This window comes from Salpingoeca rosetta, assembly GCF_000188695.1.
Source record: "Salpingoeca rosetta unplaced genomic scaffold supercont1.8, whole genome shotgun sequence".
Lineage (NCBI taxonomy): Eukaryota > Choanoflagellata > Craspedida > Salpingoecidae > Salpingoeca > Salpingoeca rosetta.
In genome coordinates this window covers 1879168-1897746 of record NW_004754926.1, presented here as the reverse complement: position 1 = coordinate 1897746, position 18579 = coordinate 1879168, and the positions used below count along the sequence as shown (strand labels likewise).

The 18579-nt window shown below is 55.6% G+C and overlaps 6 protein-coding genes across 6 annotated transcripts in view; 3 read left to right on the top strand and 3 right to left on the bottom strand.

Moving 5' to 3' along the window:
- Positions 1 to 2020, bottom strand: part of PTSG_03881 (uncharacterized protein) — a 4259-nt gene extending 2239 nt beyond the window's left edge. Inside the window, exons 1-5 of the mRNA XM_004995557.1 lie at positions 1465 to 2020; positions 1087 to 1107; positions 826 to 892; positions 495 to 652; positions 224 to 274 (exon numbers count right to left, since the gene is read on the bottom strand). Of these exons, the coding sequence (XP_004995614.1) occupies positions 224 to 274; positions 495 to 652; positions 826 to 892; positions 1087 to 1107; positions 1465 to 1587 (420 nt within the window). The 5' untranslated portion in view covers positions 1588 to 2020. The remainder of the gene's footprint in view (positions 1 to 223; positions 275 to 494; positions 653 to 825; positions 893 to 1086; positions 1108 to 1464) is intronic.
- A 164-nt stretch (positions 2021 to 2184) lies between these two features.
- On the top strand, positions 2185 to 4040 carry PTSG_03880 (uncharacterized protein). The gene has a single exon (XM_004995556.1). It carries the CDS (start codon positions 2853 to 2855, stop codon positions 3999 to 4001), a length of 1149 nt encoding a protein of 382 aa, XP_004995613.1. The 5' UTR covers positions 2185 to 2852; the 3' UTR covers positions 4002 to 4040.
- Positions 4041 to 5088: 1048 nt separating this feature from the next.
- PTSG_03879 (uncharacterized protein) lies at positions 5089 to 9653 on the top strand (the record flags this gene model as incomplete). The annotated part of the gene is made up of 15 exons (XM_004995555.1): positions 5089 to 5098; positions 5155 to 5381; positions 5676 to 5744; positions 5932 to 6001; positions 6241 to 6427; positions 6596 to 6701; positions 6847 to 6949; positions 7178 to 7272; positions 7427 to 7572; positions 7812 to 7860; positions 8012 to 8124; positions 8434 to 8494; positions 8708 to 8833; positions 8983 to 9150; positions 9402 to 9653. The coding sequence occupies 15 exons, from the start codon at positions 5089 to 5091 to the stop codon at positions 9651 to 9653; spliced, it is 1782 nt and encodes a 593-aa protein (XP_004995612.1).
- A 744-nt stretch (positions 9654 to 10397) lies between these two features.
- PTSG_03878 (uncharacterized protein) lies at positions 10398 to 12194 on the bottom strand (the record flags this gene model as incomplete). Its single annotated transcript, XM_004995554.1, has 2 exons — positions 10398 to 11043; positions 11221 to 12194. The coding sequence occupies 2 exons, from the start codon at positions 12192 to 12194 to the stop codon at positions 10398 to 10400; spliced, it is 1620 nt and encodes a 539-aa protein (XP_004995611.1).
- A 513-nt stretch (positions 12195 to 12707) lies between these two features.
- Positions 12708 to 17159, bottom strand: PTSG_03877 (uncharacterized protein). The gene is made up of 15 exons (XM_004995553.1): positions 16953 to 17159; positions 16657 to 16718; positions 16487 to 16534; positions 16318 to 16373; positions 16100 to 16185; positions 15706 to 15835; positions 15303 to 15493; positions 15051 to 15106; positions 14604 to 14720; positions 14356 to 14457; positions 14086 to 14162; positions 13727 to 13804; positions 13484 to 13534; positions 13047 to 13139; positions 12708 to 12890 (listed from the first exon to the last, which is right to left on the bottom strand). Exons 1-15 carry the CDS (start codon positions 17005 to 17007, stop codon positions 12818 to 12820), a joined length of 1275 nt encoding a protein of 424 aa, XP_004995610.1. The 5' UTR covers positions 17008 to 17159; the 3' UTR covers positions 12708 to 12817.
- Positions 17084 to 18522, top strand: PTSG_03876 (uncharacterized protein). The gene is made up of 3 exons (XM_004995552.1): positions 17084 to 17286; positions 17802 to 17875; positions 18074 to 18522. Exons 1-3 carry the CDS (start codon positions 17199 to 17201, stop codon positions 18212 to 18214), a joined length of 303 nt encoding a protein of 100 aa, XP_004995609.1. The 5' UTR covers positions 17084 to 17198; the 3' UTR covers positions 18215 to 18522.
- The last annotated feature ends 57 nt before the right edge of the window (positions 18523 to 18579 follow it).

Below are 18579 nucleotides of genomic sequence, written 5' to 3'. Positions count from 1 at the left end.
GGGGAATGCGGATGTTGAACATCTCCCAGTCCAGCTGTCCTGGTTGGGCTGCTATGTATATAAAAAACAAATGTCACACCATCTCATTGCAGCACCATGAGCGACGGGAGGGTACATCTCCACACACGCACACACACACACACACACACACACACACACACACACACACACACACACACACACACACACACACACACACGAAGCGTCATCCATCCATACGCACCAGCACGTAGTGATCGACGACAATGACGGGGATGGCACCCGCAGCCATGATCTATGAGGCACGAAAGGGGGTGACATGAGATGGAAGGCGGGGGAGAGCACAAATAGGACCGAAATTGTCTGCAACACACACACACACAGACACACACACACAGACACACACACACACACAGACACACACACACACACACACACACAGACACAGACACAGACACAGACACACACACACACACACACACACACCTGCAGGAGTGGTTGCCAAGTCCTTCCACGATGAGCCAAAATTTGGTCTCCAGTGCCAGTTCCGTGTACGTGTACTTGTTGAACTCTTCTTCTGCCTGCGTACACGACGGGTCATATCCTACCTTCCCCCTCACGGCCCATGCGCTCTTCGCCAAACCACCGGCACGCGCGCACCAACACAATGTTCCTGCGCATACACAAACAAACGTACAAAGAGACGATGTGTGTGCGTGTGTGTGTGTGTGAAGTGGATCCAGACAGACACGCACACAGCACCTAAACCAGCTGAATCCTAGGCAACGCACGACACACACACGGAACACAAGAACACACAACACTCGCACGCATAGCACACCATACCTGCCATTGTGCAGCCTGGGGAGGTGGTTGCACATGGCATCAAGAACGAGCAGGCTTGGTGGTACCCCTGCACAACAGGGAAAGAAGACACATGTCAAGCAGCGGCACCACAACATGTTTGGAGTGAGATCGCAGCGGTTACAAGAAGGGCGAGTGGTGGTGCAATGAGCGATACCGACCCCTCAAAACCCAAGCAGCAGTAGTGAACATCGAACCTCACATCGCACCACGTCACAACACATCACACATGCATGCACAGACCTGAAGGTGACGAGGTATTTCCTGTTTGTGCGGGCGGAAGGTGTCGCTGCTGCGGTGTGAATGAATGAATGTCACCATGGAGAAGAGTGGCATGGACACATCGAGGCCGTCACGGTGGTAGCATGCATTGAGGTGGTGTGATGAGATGGAACAGACAGGATTGGTAAAGCGTGTAAGCATCAGCAGTCGCACATGGTGCGTGCCAACCCAATATTCACTTCTCTTCCAACACATACACACACACCAACCTGTGTCAGTGTCGTGGATCGACGAGGAGGAGGTCATGGACGAGCCAGGGCATGCGACACAGCAAGCCGCTGCCAGACAACACACCACCATCACACCACTTCTAGGAACGGACAGCACGGCTGCGTCCACCGCGCTTGCGGCTGGATCGACGATGAGGATGGAATGCGAGTTGCATGGAATGCCGAAGCAGGAAAAGGTCATCGTCCGCAGCCACGCCGCTGATCCACTTGCATCCGCCGTGTAGCAGCTCATCAAGCGTGGTGGTGTCTGCTGTGCTCGTGCTGCGATCAATGGTCAGACCCGTAGAGGAGGGTGTTGTGAGCCAGCCAGCACGCCGCCTGCAGTGCCCACATGGCTCAACCGGCTTGCAGACTGTTGATGGTGGTCGTGTCATCCACTGCTGCTGTCGCTGCTGTCACTGCTGTCACTGCTGTCACTGCTGGTTGTGGCTGTTGATGGTATTGTGCATGGCCTTTCAAGACCATCACCACCACCTCGCCACGGTGAGCTGGGTCATGTCAGCTGCGTGTGCGCATGTCCACGACGTTGCTTCTGTCTGATCATCAAACACGCAGAGATGATTGGTTTGTGCCAAAACATCATCCAACGAACTTCAACACACACAACAGTTGTTAGAGAGTTGGGAGAACTCACTAAGATTTATGGTGTTCTGGGAGAAGCCCAGCAGGAACAAAGGAATTGTCTCATCACGAGACTTACGAGCCTACACGTCAAGTGACCAGAATGGTTTGGTTCACTCATGGTCATACACGTCGGAGACCAAGTGAATGTGTGATTTACCCTGCCATGAGCGAACTGATACTGTGTTGCGTATTCATTCTTCCAACCAGTGTATTCCCTACCACAACTCGTACGGCAATAGCTTTCTGCCCCAACCAATACAAACCATCGACTACAGCGATCACGATCATTGTCACACACACCTACAACGTGAGGAGGGACACACTGCATATTTCACGTTGACAACAGTAGCACGCAAAGCATGCGAGCGAGCCTGTCCCCACCCCTTGCGAGCCTCGAAACGGCTGCTGTTGAAGTTGATGATGTTGCAGCGGCCGCTACAGCGCCGCTGACTTTGCCACCACATCGCCGTGCAGCGATGTATGTAGCAATGCGGGGCAACACGCAGCAGGTGTGGCTTCCAGGCAATTATTGCCTCCTGCTTCCCCAACAACCCAGCACAGCAAGCAACAGCAAGACATCAACACCGCTTGCTCCACGCGTCACTTGCCAGCCATCCCCACCTGCGATGAAGTCGCCCAAGTGCAAGAACCGCCACTTTGCCCGCAGCAACCACCTTCCTGCACCCCACTTTCTTTGGGCCGCCGCACTCGCGCAACAGCCAGGCCCCGGTCCACGTCCACATCACCGTCCCCTTTGACCACGACGTACCCCACACCCCTCAAAGGCCTTTCGCTCCACCCTGCTCTGGGTCACAGCATATCGGACATTAGTGTGACGACAGCCGCTGAGCCACATCCAGCTCCCCAGACACAATGGTGCTGCGGTCTGCTGCCTCCATCCTGTTTCTCCTCGCCGCCTCGGGTGCGCTCTTCGTGGGCACCATGGGTGCATCCACAACATCCAGAGACAGCACGCCGCGCTCGCCCTCACCTACTGCGTCCACGCAGACGGCTGCTGTGCCCGCGTGCAGGCCTCGTCCGGCGGTCGCTGATCCCACGGTCATCGTTGGGCTTGGAGATGCCATTGGTAAGTGGGCGGGCGGCGTCCTTGCCGGCAACGGTCTCATCTTCGGCATCCCCTTCCACGCCACGTCCGTGCTGATCATCGACCCAGCCACCAACACGGCCGACACCACCACCATGGTGGGCGTTGGCGCTGGCGGCGGTCGGTGGGCGGGCGGCGTTCTAGCACCCAACGGCCTCATCTACGGCTTCCCGCACGACGCTGTCTCCGTCTTGGTGATTGACCCCAACGCCAACACCACAGACACGACCAGCATCGCCGGCGTGGGCCGTGGGGGTGGCAAGTGGAGCAGCGGCGTCCTCGCGCACAACGGCATCGTGTACGGCATCCCTTCCTCGTTCACATCTGTGCTCATCATCAGCCCAGCCACCGGCACCGCGGACACAACCAGCATCACGGGCCTGCCAGCCGGCGGCGCCAAGTGGCATGGTGGCGCCGTGGCCAGCAACGGGCTCATCTACTGCATCCCGTGGGCAGCCACCGCCGTCCTCATCATCAACCCAGACACCAACACAACAGACATCACCACCATCGCTGGGCTGCCGCGCGACTATCCATGGCGTGGCGGCCGACGCGCAGGTGCAGCCGGCAAGATCTACGGCATGCCGTTCCGTTCACCGTCGGTCCTCATCATCGACCCTGCCAACAACAGTACTGACACGACAACCATCACCAACCTGCCGTCGCGCAACTCAAAGTGGAGCGGGTGCTCCCTGACCCCCGATGGGCGCATCGTTGGCATCCCCTCGGCAGCCACCACCGTCTTCATCGATCCCGCCACAGACACCGCCCGCGTGGTCGTGCTGAAGGGCCCGGGGCTGAGCGATGTGGCCGGCGGTGATGGCAAGTGGTTTGATGGCGTCCTCGCCAACAACGGCCTCGTCTACGGCATTCCCTGGGACGCCGACGCCGTGCTCGTCATGGACCCTGGGTGCTGACGATGTTGCGTGCGTGTGTGTGTGTGTGTGTGTGTGTGTGTGTGTGTGTGTGTGTGTGTGTGTGTGTGTGTGTGTGTGTGTGTGTCTGTCTGTGTGTGTGTGTGTGTGTGTGTTTCTGTGTCTGTGTGTCGGTCTGTGTGCCTGTGCCTGTGCCTGTGCCTGTGCCTGTGTGTGTGTGTGTCTATGTATGTGTGTGTGTTCACTGCTCTTGTGCTGCTGCCTTTCGATGCTGTACTTGTCTGCGCGGTTGATTGCCTTGCCTAGAGCTTGGATGTTGCCTGCACTGTTCATACGACGAAAATGACATGCATGTTTACATACTTGGGTTGCATTGCGGTGCATTGTGCGGTTGATGTAATTGATGCGGTTGATGGTCCTCTCAACTACACGATTGCACACATAGGGACGACCAACACTTCACGCCTTGCTGATGCTTCACACTCACACTGATGCACGCCACAACAAACCACAGTGTGTTCAAGTGCACAAGGAGGTGGAGGGGAGGGGAGCACGCGCAGGGAACACAGCACCAACAATCGCTGCTTTGCTTGTGCTGTCCTTTCTGCCGTCTTTTATGGACGATGCCATACACTTTTCCATCAAAGCAAAACAAGATAATGGAAGGAGGACGTCGCGTCTTTGGTGCTGGTGGTGGTTTGGTTGTGGGCGCGACCACAGCAGGAGCAACAGGAGCAGCAGCAGCACCAAGAACAAGGGCGCCAGCAGTCAGAACGGCAGCATGGCGGGCAAACCTGGTGGCAGTTCACATGCGCTGTTCCTGGTGCTGTGTGTTCCTCGTGTTGCTGCTGCTGGTGTCAGCCGGTGTGAGTGAGGGCGCATCCTCCTCCACCACAACCACTGCTGCGAGCAGCACCGACACTGGCCTCATCTGTGACCCAGGGTATCACCTCGTCAATAACGCATGCCAGGGTGAGCACTAAACACTACTATGGGCTGGATACTTGTCTCCTTGCCACTGCGTTTTGTGTTTCCTTCCTCTTTCTTTTTGCTTCTTGTGTCGCACACGCACATGCACATACACACACACAACATAACACAACACACACACACACACAACACAACACAGATGTCAATGAGTGCGCACAGAGTGCTGTGGGGCAAATTTCGCCGCCCGTGTGTGACCCGCGCACAGTGTGCACAAACACTGCGGGCTCCTTCGAGTGTGGCCCGTGCCCTGTCAACTACAAAGGCGATGGCAAGACGGGATGCATCCGCGAACCGTCCCTGGATGTCATCGACGGCAACCTGGTCTTCCACATTGACGACGCACACGACCTCGCTATTCGCGGCGTCGCCGCAGATGGAGAAACGACCACCTCGCTCCGCTCCGCCGTCAGCGCTGCCCTTGCCACCAAACAGGTCTGGTAGAGAGAATGAGTGTGTGTGTGTATGTGTGTGTGTGTGTGCGTGTGTGTGTGTGTGTGTATGTGTGTACGTGTGTATGTGTGTTGTGTGTATGTGTGTGTGTGTGGGGCATTTTGCTGGTGCATGTGGCTGTGCGTTTCTCTTGGCGGTGCTTTTGCAGGTACATGACCCAGGCGTTTGTGCGACCTTTCAATCTTGTCACATGCATGTTTGTGTGCGCCGTTTTGTGTTCATGCTGCTGATCTTCATCCCCTTGTCCAATCAACGTGTGCCCGACCCTGGCTTCAGGATTTGGCGTCGACGAAAGTGGATGTGCGCCTGTCCCTCGAAAGCCTCTCCACCCACGTGTCAACACAGGTTTGTTCGCCACATGGTGTGCTGTTGCGAGATCGTTGCAGGATGCTCTTGGATGGTTGGGGGTTGCACACGTGTGTACTGCTGCTGCCGCCGCTTATGGTGATGATGATGATGTTGTTGTTGTTGTATATGCGTGTGTGCGTGTGTGCGTGTGTGCGTGTGTTGTGCGCCCTGCTTGGTGCTGCAGACGGAAGGCATTGATACGCGACACGATATGCTGTCCATGGAGGCTGGAGACGTGAGCCTGGCTGTTACAGGTTGGTTACGCACGTGGTATCGTCTCACATAGCAGTTTCGTCTGAAACAATCTAGGTACCAGCTACTGTGCGCTGTGCTTCCAGCTCCCCTTCACACACACACACACACACACACACACACACACACACACACACACACACACACACACACACACACACACACACGCTCACATGTTCATGGGTCATCCACACATTTCTTTTGTGTTGCTTTGTGTGCGTTTGCATGTGGTGTGCGCCAGCTGTTAAGGGCGAGTTGGAGGATGCGGTGTTCCGACTCGGCAACGTCTCTGAGCTGGCGGACGCTGGACACACACTCGCACGCGCTCTGCAAGAGGAAATCGCGGCCCTCACGCTGCAGCTCAACACCACGGACTCAACCGTGGACCACACGCTCTCGCTCATCTCGGGCCTCGACCAGCGCATCGGGTACAGACAGTGATACACCACGTGTTGCCTTGCTGGCTGCTATCACGTGGTTTTCCATGTGGCATTGTGCATGCAAGCTGATTTCACTTGTCTCCACCCCATTCATGATTTTGTGTGTCTCCCATTGTGCCACCGCCACATGTCAACGGTTCCCTCCCCCCCCTGCAGGGATGCGGAGGATTCTCTTGAAGCGTCAATCGTCTCACTCATGCAGCGAGTTGATCGCTCGGAATCAAACCTTGCTGCCATGCGCGAGTGCGCACTGATGGGCATGGTAAGGCCATGTGTGTGTGTGTGTGTGTGTGCGTGTGTTTGTGTATGTGTGTGCGTGTGTCGTCAAACTGTGAAAGCTATATGACGCGATCTCTTCGTCGGTTCACAATCCTTGACGTGTATGCGGAATTGCACCTTTGTTGCAGGTCCACGATGGGGCCCAGTGTGTTCCTGCATGCACGCGTTTGTCGGCCTGCGACGGTGCACCCTGCTCGCTCCAGACACGAGGCACCCTCCGCTACCTTGATGGTACAGAAACACGAGCAGAACACATGGACTGCAGCTTCTGCGAAACCCATGTGTAGTTGCTCGCACATGACTCACTCACTCACTCACTCACCTACACACACACACACACACTCACTCACTCACTCAACCCACATCACTCACTTACTCACTCACTCACTCACTCACTCACTCACTTACTTACTCACTCACTCACTCACTCACTCACCCACATCCCACATCGCACCACAGACAAGGCTGAGATCTGCGATGGCAACGAGTACACGAGCATTGGCGCCGTCACCACCGGCATCTCGCCCGTCGATCCCGCGGAATCGTGCCAGGAGGTGCGAACACCAGCGCTCTCGATCCTGTCCACATGCAATGCTGGCGCCCCCTTGCAACCTGTAGTCCCCCGTCTCGTTTCACCTCACCCACCTTCCCTCACTTCATGGCCTCTCTTCCTCTTCCTCTCCCCTTTTTCTTCCTGCTCGTGTGCAGTTGAAGGATCTTGGTTACGTGACCGGTGTGTACTACATCGGCAGCGGCACACAGGGCCGCACGCGGCTGTGCGATCTCTCTGGCACCACGGGGGTCAATCTTGGTGGCGACGGCACCTCTGAACAGGACGCAACACGCGACTGCAGGTCCACTTTTCGTGTGTGTGTGTGTGTCTATGTCTGTGTGTGTGTGTGTGTCTGTGTGTCTGTGTGTGTCTGTGTGTATACATGCGCTCAATCGCATGTGCACGTGTGCATTTCTTCGCTCCAACCGCCCTGCTTCTTCCCATCCCGAACTGTTTGCAGCGTTCAGGGTGTGTGCTCACCCTTTCATGCCACTGCCATGCCACCCACCACGACAACGCCACGTGCTCTTCTCCTCACAGCAAACTGTCCAAGTACTTTGGACTGGAGACCGGCCTCCACTGGATCGAGGTGCGAGCATGTCATGCATCGTCAAACAGACCATGTCAATCACGCCATTGCAGGCCTTCTCGCACCATTGCAGCAGAAGAGGAGTCACCAAACCTTCACACCTGCAATTCGCCATTCACATGTATTACGTCTGTCCACCGCGCCGCTGCAGGGTGACGATGGTCAAGCGTACGAGCTCGTCTGCGACACCAAGACCGGCGACATCTCACTCGATGGTTCCTCGCCCTCTTTTGCAGCAGAATCGTGCAAGGCCATCAACGCTGTGTACGTCACTTGTGTTTTCGTGTGTGTGACTGTGTGACTGTGTGACTGTGTGACTGTGTGTGTGTGTGTGTGTCTACCTGTGTGTGTGTGTGTGTGAGTGAGTGTGCGGTGTGGGTGGGTGTGGGTGGGTGGGTGTACCTGTGTGTGTGTGTGTCTGTGTGTGTGTCTGTGTGTCGGTGTGCGCACTTCCTCTTGCTCTTCACCATCAATTGACCTGCACCACTCTCATCTGTCGAGATAACATTTCCTCAACATCCTGCTGTCAACGCACTCCTTCTTCGCATATATGTCACCGCCATGACACGGCAGGTACCCTGACCGCGCCACCGGCACACGCTGGATCACTGCGGGCCTTCAAGACCCCTTCAAAGTGAGCAAATGTCGTTCTTTGTGTGTTCCATGTTGACTCTCATGATCCTGTCGCGCTGCAGCCACACACACCCACGCTCTCTCACTCACACACTCACACACACACACACACTCACACACACACACACACGAAACACACACACACACACACACACACACACACACACACGAAACACACACACATTCACACACACACACAACACCAATGTCACAGGTGACGTGCGTGGGTGACTGGGTGGAGCTGAAGATGAGTGGAAGCGATTTCGCCGACAATGCGTGGATGTTCTCAAGCTCGTGCACCAACACCTGGACAAAGTGCAACTGCTACAACGGCTTGGAGGTGTGATGAACTTTGTTGATAAAGTCGTCTCTGATGCCCGCGCCACAAGCACGCTTCTTGTTCATTGTGTGGCTTTCGCTGTACGTGCGTCGACTAACGAGTCGTCCCTAATTCTCAACCGCACGCCACGATGGCGCTGTTCATCGCAGAACCGGCGCAACAACTGGCAGTGCGGGGTGGTGCCGCCTCAGCTCCACACAATGGACTGCCAGTCATTCTTCGACATTGGGTACACATCTGGCACTACCCAACTCTCTGACGCCCAAATCATTGCCCTCTCAGGCCGCGCCAAGAACGACAACGACCGAAACTTCAACGTGTGTGTGTGTGTGTGTGTGTGTGTGTGTGTGTGTGTGTGCGTGTGTGTGTGTGTGTGTCGTGCGTGTGTGTGTGTGTGTGTGTGTGTGTGTGTGTGTGTGTGTGTGTGTGTGTTGCTGTCATTTCTTGCGTGCATACGTGCGCGTGCATGCATGTGTTTCTTCGTTGCTGCACGCGCCACAATTTTGTCCCAATCTCACTGCAACACCCACTGCTACCGGGTCCTCTCCCGAACCTCCACACGAGGCAGATGTACTCAGTGTCGTGCGATGACGACAATCAATCGTATCCTGACGGCCACTGGATCGGCATTGAGAGAACGCCGGGCAGCAATAACTTCGTCTCTCGCGACTGCACGTCCGGCAACAACGGGTGCTGCAGCAAACAGCTCGTCGACAACTTCGACACGTTCCCACTGCCGCTGCGTGGCTGTGCGTCGCTCAACACAGGCGGCGGTATCATCTTCTACGCAACATCGGCCACCCTCCGCATCCGCATCTGAGCGGTTGTGGACAACATTGAAATGACTTCAACAACAACAACAACAACTTAAACAACAACTTACACAACAACACCAACAACAACTTAAACAACAACAACACCAACAACAACTTAAACAACAACAACAACACCAACAACAACAGCCGTTACGTTGCATTGTGTCTCACCGAAAGCGACTGGTCTTTGTGTATTTGCGTGCAGTTGTTTCTGCCACATGATTAGGGGACAAGCAGCCCCCAGCACATATCAGCCACTTCTTAACGCACACGCGAGCCGCAAGTAAACAGCCATGTCAATCAATCAACCACAGGCGCACAACACAAAGCACGCGGGTTTGCATGCGCCAAGTTAGCAGCAGCAATCACATGCAGGTGTCGGTAACACGTGCGCAACAAAACAAGACTCAGCTCAGATCAGGGAAGTAAGAAGACAGACAGAACGAGAGTGGTCAGGGTGTGCTCGGTTAACGACACCAAACGGAAGGAAAGAACACAACGCCCGCGAGAACAGGCGGGGAAAGACAGCAATAAGGAAGAAGGAACCGTGACAACAGGATTAGTTCCAGTGACCAAACACCGCACGTAAAAACAACAAAGAGGAAAGAACACAGCGGTGTGTACGAACATAGCACACAAACACCAACCAAACATCCAACCAAACATCCAACCAAACATCCAACCAACAACCCCAACAACAACAAACAGCAACAGCACAGTCATTGGGGTGGTGCGCTGCCAGATCAGCATCAGGCCTGTGCATCTGGCTGGCCAAAGCCAAGTGGTGTCTCCGTGAAGACAGTGTCGTTGTATGACGGGTTGGAGCGCAGGCGTGAGGCCCTTGTCTGGAGCGGTTGCTGATTGATGTCGCCGGCAGAGGCGTACACGTCGTCGTCGTCGTCGTCGTCGGGAACGGCCTCGTAATCTGCGAGCGGCGGTGCTGCCTGCTGCTGACCGCTGCCCTCGTACAGGACGTTGGGCACCTGCCCAGGCGTGGACGCGGACGACGCGGGCGTGTATCCGCTGCTTGACGACTCGTAGAGCACGTTCTGCTCGTGGGCGGGATGCTGCCCGTCACCACCGCCACCTCCCGCGTACAGCGCGTTTGGCTCCATGCCGCCCGCATATGCGCCGTCGTACGCAGGGTTGGTAAACATGTTGGCAGTGCTTTTGCCGTCTGCGAGGGCGGGGCGCAGCTTGTGGCGTTTCCGCGCGCGCACCACAAGCACGACAATGATGACAATGATGACGAGCCCGCCACCGCCTGCACCGGCAGCGATGGGAATGGTGGACGACGATGAGCTCGTCGAGCTGTCTGCGCCGCTGCCTTTGGTTGTTGTCGTGGTCGTTGTTCCTGTTGTTGATGGCCCGAGGGCAGGCGCCGTGGTGTTGCTGCTGGGCGCAGATGCGGTTGTTTGGAGCGTGATCGTGGTCGGGTTTGCACTGATGGTGGTAAGCGTGCCCCCACCCCCGGTCGTCGTCGTTCCCCCTCCGTCTCCACCGTTGGTCGTTGTCGGCAGCGTGGATGTCGTGGTGGTCGTTGCCGCTGTTGGTGGTGGTCCAGTTTTGGACGCTGGTGTTGTCGTGGTTGCTGTGGTCGCTGTGGGTGTCGTGGTTGTGGGGGTGGTGGTTGTGAAAAAGGGGTCGCCATCATCGCAGGTGCTGCCTGGCGGAGCAAGCTCCAAAATGAGCTCGCCGTTTGTGTCCAGAACAATGCCAGTGGAGAGATCAAACTGAATGCTGTTGACGACGACTGCGCTGTTGAGGGTGACCTCGTATGAGCCTCCGGACGAGCGCAGGAGCGTGTGATCGGAGTCACACGGCTGCCGTGGCTTCCAGTGCTCAGTGCCGGCATCGGCCCAGGAGAGTGGGCCACCGTTTGCGCCGGTTTGCACCCACTGGACGGCCCTGGACACGGGATCGTGGACAGTGGACCAAGAGGCCGTGTTGTTGGTGTCTTTGGCGACGGCCCGAAGGGTGATGGACTGGCTTTCGGAATACTCCACCTCGGAGATCCACTGGTAGCGAGGCGGGGACTCCTCGTCGCCAGAGTCGGCGACAGCGATGGCGCTGGTATCCGTTATGTCGTAGACGTTGTCGTTGACAGTGAGGAACAAGAAGGCGTCAACGGAGTTGGTTTCCCAGCTCACGCTCACGCTGGTTGGCGTCATCATGCGGCTGGAGACGTCGCGCAAGGACGGGCACGGGGACGGCTCCTCCAGCACCTCGGGTCCGGAGATTTCGAGCGCGCCGCCCACGCCAATCAGCACGCCGCCAACCACGCCGGCGTCCAGCTCGAGCCCAAGCACGCTTGCGCGCTGGTTGTCTCCAATGTCGACGTAGGTGTTGTCGGCGGTGATGGCGAGGAAGTTGTCCGTGCAAGGCGGGCGGCCAGCGTCCCACGCATTGCCGCTCGCCGAAGAGAAGGAAGTCGTTGCGTTGGCCACTGGACGGACGCGTTCCGCCGTGCGAGTGCTCAAGCCCTCTGTGGGCTGGCATTGCAGCACAGCCAGTGCCGCGACCGTAGCCACAGCAGCCAGCAGCATCGTTCCCTTGCTTGTTGTGTCTGGGTCAGGTGGGTTTGTTGGCGTGTGAGTGTTTTGCTTCCTCGCTTCTTGCTGCTTGGCTGTATTGGGTGGTGGAAACTGGACCCTTATTTCAGGTTCATCAGAATTGGCTCCGTTTTGTCATGTTGTGTGTGTGTGTGTGTGTGTGTCGTGTGTGTGTGTGTGTGTGTGTGTGTGTGTGTGTGTGTGTGTGTGTGTGTGTGTGTGTGTGTGTGTGTGTGTGTGTGTCTGTGTGTGTCTGTGTGTGTGTGTGTGTGTGTGTGTGTGTGTGTCTGCGTGTGCGTGACGGCAGAGCGCAATTGACATCACATCCGTGCATGCTTTTATGAAGCGTACAGCCACATCACCACCACCATTCTCCTCCTCCTCCTCCTCCTCCTCATCCTCGTCGACTTCTTTTCCCTCTTCTTCTTCTTCTTCTTCTTCTTCTTCTTCTTCTTCTTCTTCTTCTTCTTCTTCTTCTTCTTCTTCTTCTTCTTCTTCTTCTTCTTCTTCTTCTTCTTCTTCTTCTTCTTCTTCTTCTTCTTCTTCAGCAACAGCATCCTCCCCCACGACCATCACCAAGATCACGGTGCATGTCGAACGAACTACAGCGGTCGGCGTCACTTGGCGCGGCCGCGGCGCGTGCGGAACACCAGCGGCAGCTTGAGCGAAATCAGCGTGTTGGTCTTTGCCCTGCACAAATCGTGCCGAAACGGGATACAATGAGTCCCAACGAAGACAAACCAACACAATCCAATCCAACACAGCACAGCACCATCCAATCCAACACAGCACAGCACCATCCAATCCAAGGCAAACCAACCCACACCAATGTATTGCGCAGCGCACCTCTTTGATGGATTGCCTTCACTGTCCTCGAAATCAACGGATGTGGTTGACTTCTTCACGATGCACCCGAGCGCACGCGCAACATTCTCAACCCTGTGAGATCATCCGTCGTGTCATGGCATGAGCGAACGAGGACGTATGTGTGTGTGTGTGTGTGTGTGTGTGTGTGTGTGTGTGTGTGTGTGTGTGTGTGTGTGTGTGTGTGTGTGTGTGTAGTTTGAGGGGAGCAGTTGCAGCTAATACGCTCGGGACAGCGATACGCACCCACATACACTCATGCCTATGCCAACGTGCAAGCACATACACAAACACACACACACCACGCACACACCACGCACACACCACGCACACACACTCACACACCACACACCACCACACACCACACGCAAACACACACACACACTCAACGCACGACGCACAAGGTACAACCAACGCACTCTTTGAGGGGTGTCTTGAGCTCCGTTGCAAAGGCGTCCAGGGGCAGATTCCTGCACGCCAACAACCGATATGAGCAACCAAAGCAGTGGAATGACACACGGCACAGCACACAGACAATGCGGCAAGCGAGGCAACACGCCAGAAAAAGGATTGTTTCCCCAGTCGAGACACAGCAGTATCAGACAAAGCACGAAGCAGCCAAGTTGCACCCGACACACACACAAGGCAAGGCAAGTACAAACTTGTATTTGCAGGCGTGGAGAGCAATAGTGAGGATGTACATGAGAAGCAAGTGCTGCTTCTGTTTGCTCAGGAACAACCTGCGCCATTCACAAGCCGCAAGACCCCAAACACCGTGAGGGCAGCACAACCAAGGCGCAGCACAACCAAGGTGCAGCAGGACCACCAACACCGCACCAACACGAACATACGCACACGCGCACGCACACGCACACGCACACGCACACGCACACACACACACACAAACACACAAACACACAAACAATCATACACACAGCATCACACAGCATCACACAGCAACACACACACGCGCGCACACACACACACACACTCGCACAGCAACACCTCTGCGTGTGCGCACTTTGGAGAGGACGACGAGTCGTCGGTGTCAATGAGGAATTTGTTGATGAACCCGTCAATGACAGCATCGGGTGTGCTCTGTGCAGTTGGATGCAAGCGCAGGTGTGAGCAGACCACATGCAAGGGCAATGGGAGGGTGTGTGTGTGTGAAAAGACAGCTGGAAAACATGAAGCACGTGCAAAGAACCACACACACAAACACAAACACAAACACACACACACACATACACATACACAAACACAAACACACACACACACACAGGTGTGCGACCTTGAGGGTCTTGACGAGGTCGCTGCGTTTGCGCGGGAGGCGGCGCACGACGGCGCAGTTGTGGAACTTGAGCAGCTCAGCGAGATACTTCAGGGCGAGGATCTGCACCGAGCACGCACGAACACCAAGGGGATCGGGGGATGTTATAGTGACGTGACAGAACAAAAACCTCGTTGCAACGAACTGCCAGGTACCATCAAGCGCAGCACAACCACCATCACCACCACCACCACCACCATGCGTCTCACCCTGGCCTCGCGCTGCTTGCCCTTTGCGGAAATCATGATGTCGCGTTCGAGGACGTCGATGACAAACGGCATGAACCTGTTCTGCCCGCGCCAGGCAGTAAGCTCTTCCTCCTTTGGCTGGTGGTGCACAGAGATTGTGTGATTGTGGGTGTGATTGTGTATGTGCGCGCGCGCGTATGTGTGTGCGCGTGCGCGCGCGCGTATGTGTGTGCGCGTGCGTGTGTGTGTGTGTGTGTGTGTGTGTGTGTGTGTGTGTGTGTGTGTGTGTGTGTGTGTGTGTGTGTGTGTGTGTGTGGTTGTGTACGCAGAGGCAGTAGTTGCGTGAGAAAGTGACGAGCAACAGCAAGCAACAGCAGCAAATGAGGCGTAAACAACACCCAAAGTGGGGCAACATGAGACCACCACCCAGCAGCAAAAGCTCCGCTAGTCAAATGGCCGTGTTCTCACCTTGTGGAAAGATGGATACATGCCCTTGAGGGCAGCACGCTCGTTGGACAGCACAACTGCAGAGCACACACGCACGTGCAAGCAAGTCGATGGCATGAAGCGACACGCGGCATAAACGACAAGTATGCCACAAAACACACACACACACACACACCAGCCATTGCAACACAGCAGATTAAACACAAGGCACCAAAACATTACAAGCACACCACATGACACACCAGCACAGACAAGCATGAGCGGCTCGCTTACGTCCATCGAGCGGGTACACCCCTGCTGCATCCTTGGACTTGAGGTTGTTCGGTGGAAGCATGCGACCTTTCCCGCCCTCCACATCGCCACCATCATCGCCATCGGCGCTGCTGCTGCTGCTGCTGCTGCTGCCGGGCGTCACTGCATCGGCCATGGTCGACGCCACAGTCTCCAGCGCTTCGTCAGAGAGCCTGCACATGGAGACGCACGCGTGAGTGTGACGCTTGGCGAGGTGTGCATCTGTATGCGCGCGCGTGCGTGTGTGTGTGTGTGTGTGTGTGTGTGTGTGTGTGTGTGTGTGTGTGTGTGTGTGTGTGTGTGTGTGTGTGTGTGTGTGTGTCTGTGCAAGTGTGTCTGTGTACGTGTCACGCTGCATGCGCCGGTGTCACACATACACACGTACATGTATCGTGTACGGGAGTGCAGGACGCGCTTCTGCTTCTTGCCACCAAACGACTCGACAAGATGTGCGCGGGCCTGCTGCCGCTTCTCCGGAGTGTCCAGCGTCGGGTTTCGCGCCTGGTTCGCCTCAGCTGCAGGGCGTTGGCGCCACGCAGGGGCAAGCACGTGCATGACACAAACGGGGACGGATAAGCACATGTGATTCGTGCATGTGAGGGGCATATGGAGGAGGACGAGGGCGGTCAAAATGTAGGCCAATCACCCGAGTACAAATCACACTCACCAGCATCGGCCACACATACAGCACGGCACAACATCACAAAGGCGCACAAAAATGCACACAAATGCACACACACGCACGCACGCGCGCACACACGTAGACACGCGGGCCTTACTGGAGAGGCGTGGAGTCATTTCAAGAAGCGTTGCTGGGATAAGCTGCAGTTCGTTTGTGCCGGCTTTTCGTACCCCGACCATGTAGCTGTGCACACAACAAACGGGCATGCTGCATATGAGCTGTGACACAAGAAGCACAGAATTGTGTGTGTGTGTGTGTGTGTGTGTGTGTGTGTGTGTCGCAGGAATCGCACTCAGCAAATGAAGGCCCGCTTACTTTGTGTATCGCGAGCTTGGCATGGACACGTAGTCAATGGCGTCGGCGTGTGCGCGCTGCAGCGAATAAACGTTTGTCAAGCAGTAGTGAACAACAAACGGCTGTATGTGTGTGTGTGTGTGTGTGTGTGTGTGTGTGTGTGTGTGTGTGTGTGTCGCTGGCGTCGTACCACTTCGAGGGGTTCGTTGCTTGATGAGGATTTGCCATAGTTGCGGCGCTAGACCAGGTGCAAGCAGAGCACGGGTGAGCAACAAGAGCAGAAGAGGCATGAGTGCGGAGAGCGTAGGCATATCCAAACGCAAGGCGGGCGTCCATCACCTGCACACACATGCAACGCACCGATGTGAAGAGGAGCTGCTTGTTGGCGCTCTTGACATTCAGGTCTGCGTGCTTGAATTGCACTGTGATTCCAGAAAGGAGGTGCAGGGGGGAGGGGAGGGAGAGAAGCCAATGGGTTGAGCGTGGACTTGTGAAGTGATGCAGTTGTGAAGTTGTGGAACTGCACCACACACACACAAACACACACACACACACACACATACACACACATATGCACACACACACACACACATCACACATCCACACACATCCACACATCACATCACACTCAACCTTCACACGTGCGCATCACTCACGCAGTGGGGTGGACGGCACTTTGGTGTCCACTTTCACTTTCACAGCGTCAGCCATGATGTATAGCTTGGCTAGGTGGACCGACGAGAAGGCGAGGAAAGGGAGATGGGAGGAGGGAGAGAGAGAGAGAGATGGGAGGAGAGCCACAACCACGTCGAGCAGAGAACACAGGTCCACAGCAAGCAGCAACACGTGCACACGTCTTTTTGTTTGTGTGCGATTTTGCGTTCAAGACGAGAGACAAGACGATGGCGATGATGTTGCTGAGGCGGATGCGGGTGACCCTTGCTCGCCCGTTGCTCTGGCAGCACGCCCGCAGGACAATGGCTGCCAAAGGTCAGCAGTGTGTGTGTGTGTGTGTGCGTGTGTGCGTGTGTGTGTGTCTGTCTGTCTGTCTCTATGTGTGTGTCTGTGTCTGTCTGTCTGTCTGTCTGTCTGTCTGTCTTGTCTGTCTGTCTGTCTGTCTCTATGTGTGTGTCTGTGTCTGTCTGTCTGTGTATCTCTCTCTCTGTTTCTGTCTGTGTATCTCTCTCTCTGTTTCTGTCTGTGTATCTCTCTCTCTGTTTCTGTCTGTCTCTCTCTCTCTGTGTCTGTCTCTCTCTCTCTGTGTCTGTCTCTCTCTCTCTGTGTCTGTCTCTCTCTCTCTCTCTCTCTCTCTCTCTCTCTCTCTCTCTCTCTCTCTCTCTCTCTCTCTCTCTCTCTCTCTCTGTGTGTGTGTACAAGGCCGCAACATCCCTGCGCCCCTCTCATTGTCGTGCGTTCTGCCTGTGTACATTTCCCCTTGTCTCTTGTTTTCATTCAATCTCACACCCCACCTCTTTGCACTTCGTTCTCCCTTGTTCTGTGTGCAGCGTTGCCTACCACGTGCCCCGGCGCCAACATCAACGAAGGAGGCGAGGATCCAGAGCTGAAGCCCGACGACCAGGTGCCCTTCTTTACTCCAAGAGAAGCGTGTACACACACACACACACACACACACACACACACACACACACACACACACACACACACACACACACACACACACACACACACACACACACGTTGGCTGACCCTCACAATCCCACCCATGCTCGTCTTCTCCCTCCCTCCCCCGCCCTCTTTACCTTTCTGCACGACACAGTACCCGGAATGGCTGTGGTCACTGGCGGAAGCGCCCAAGACCTCTGCAGACTTTGACGCATCAGACAAGTACCACTGGAGGAAACGCGGAAAGGAGCACTGCAAGGACGACAACACCCTCAGAAAGCAGGGTGCTCGCTAACTTGCATCTTACCTTGCTCACTACCACACACACACACACACACACACACACACACACACGCCTTATGCACATAAGCATCCATTGTCTGCCCTGCTCTCTACTCTGCTCTGCTTTGCTTTGGTTCTTCTCGTGGTTCTCTGCTTTGTCTACCCATCTCTGTGTTGCGTGCTCTCGTCAGCCAATACAGACAGACGGAAGCAACAACAAGCCACTCGCTGCATGAAGTCAGCCACCTCGCCTTTTTTGAGGGTTGAACGCACCCCCCCCCCACGTATCTTGTGTTCCACGTGTGTACAGTCACCGCCGCCACCACCACCACCATCAACACAATCGAAAAGAGAAAAGAGAGAGAGATATAACATGTA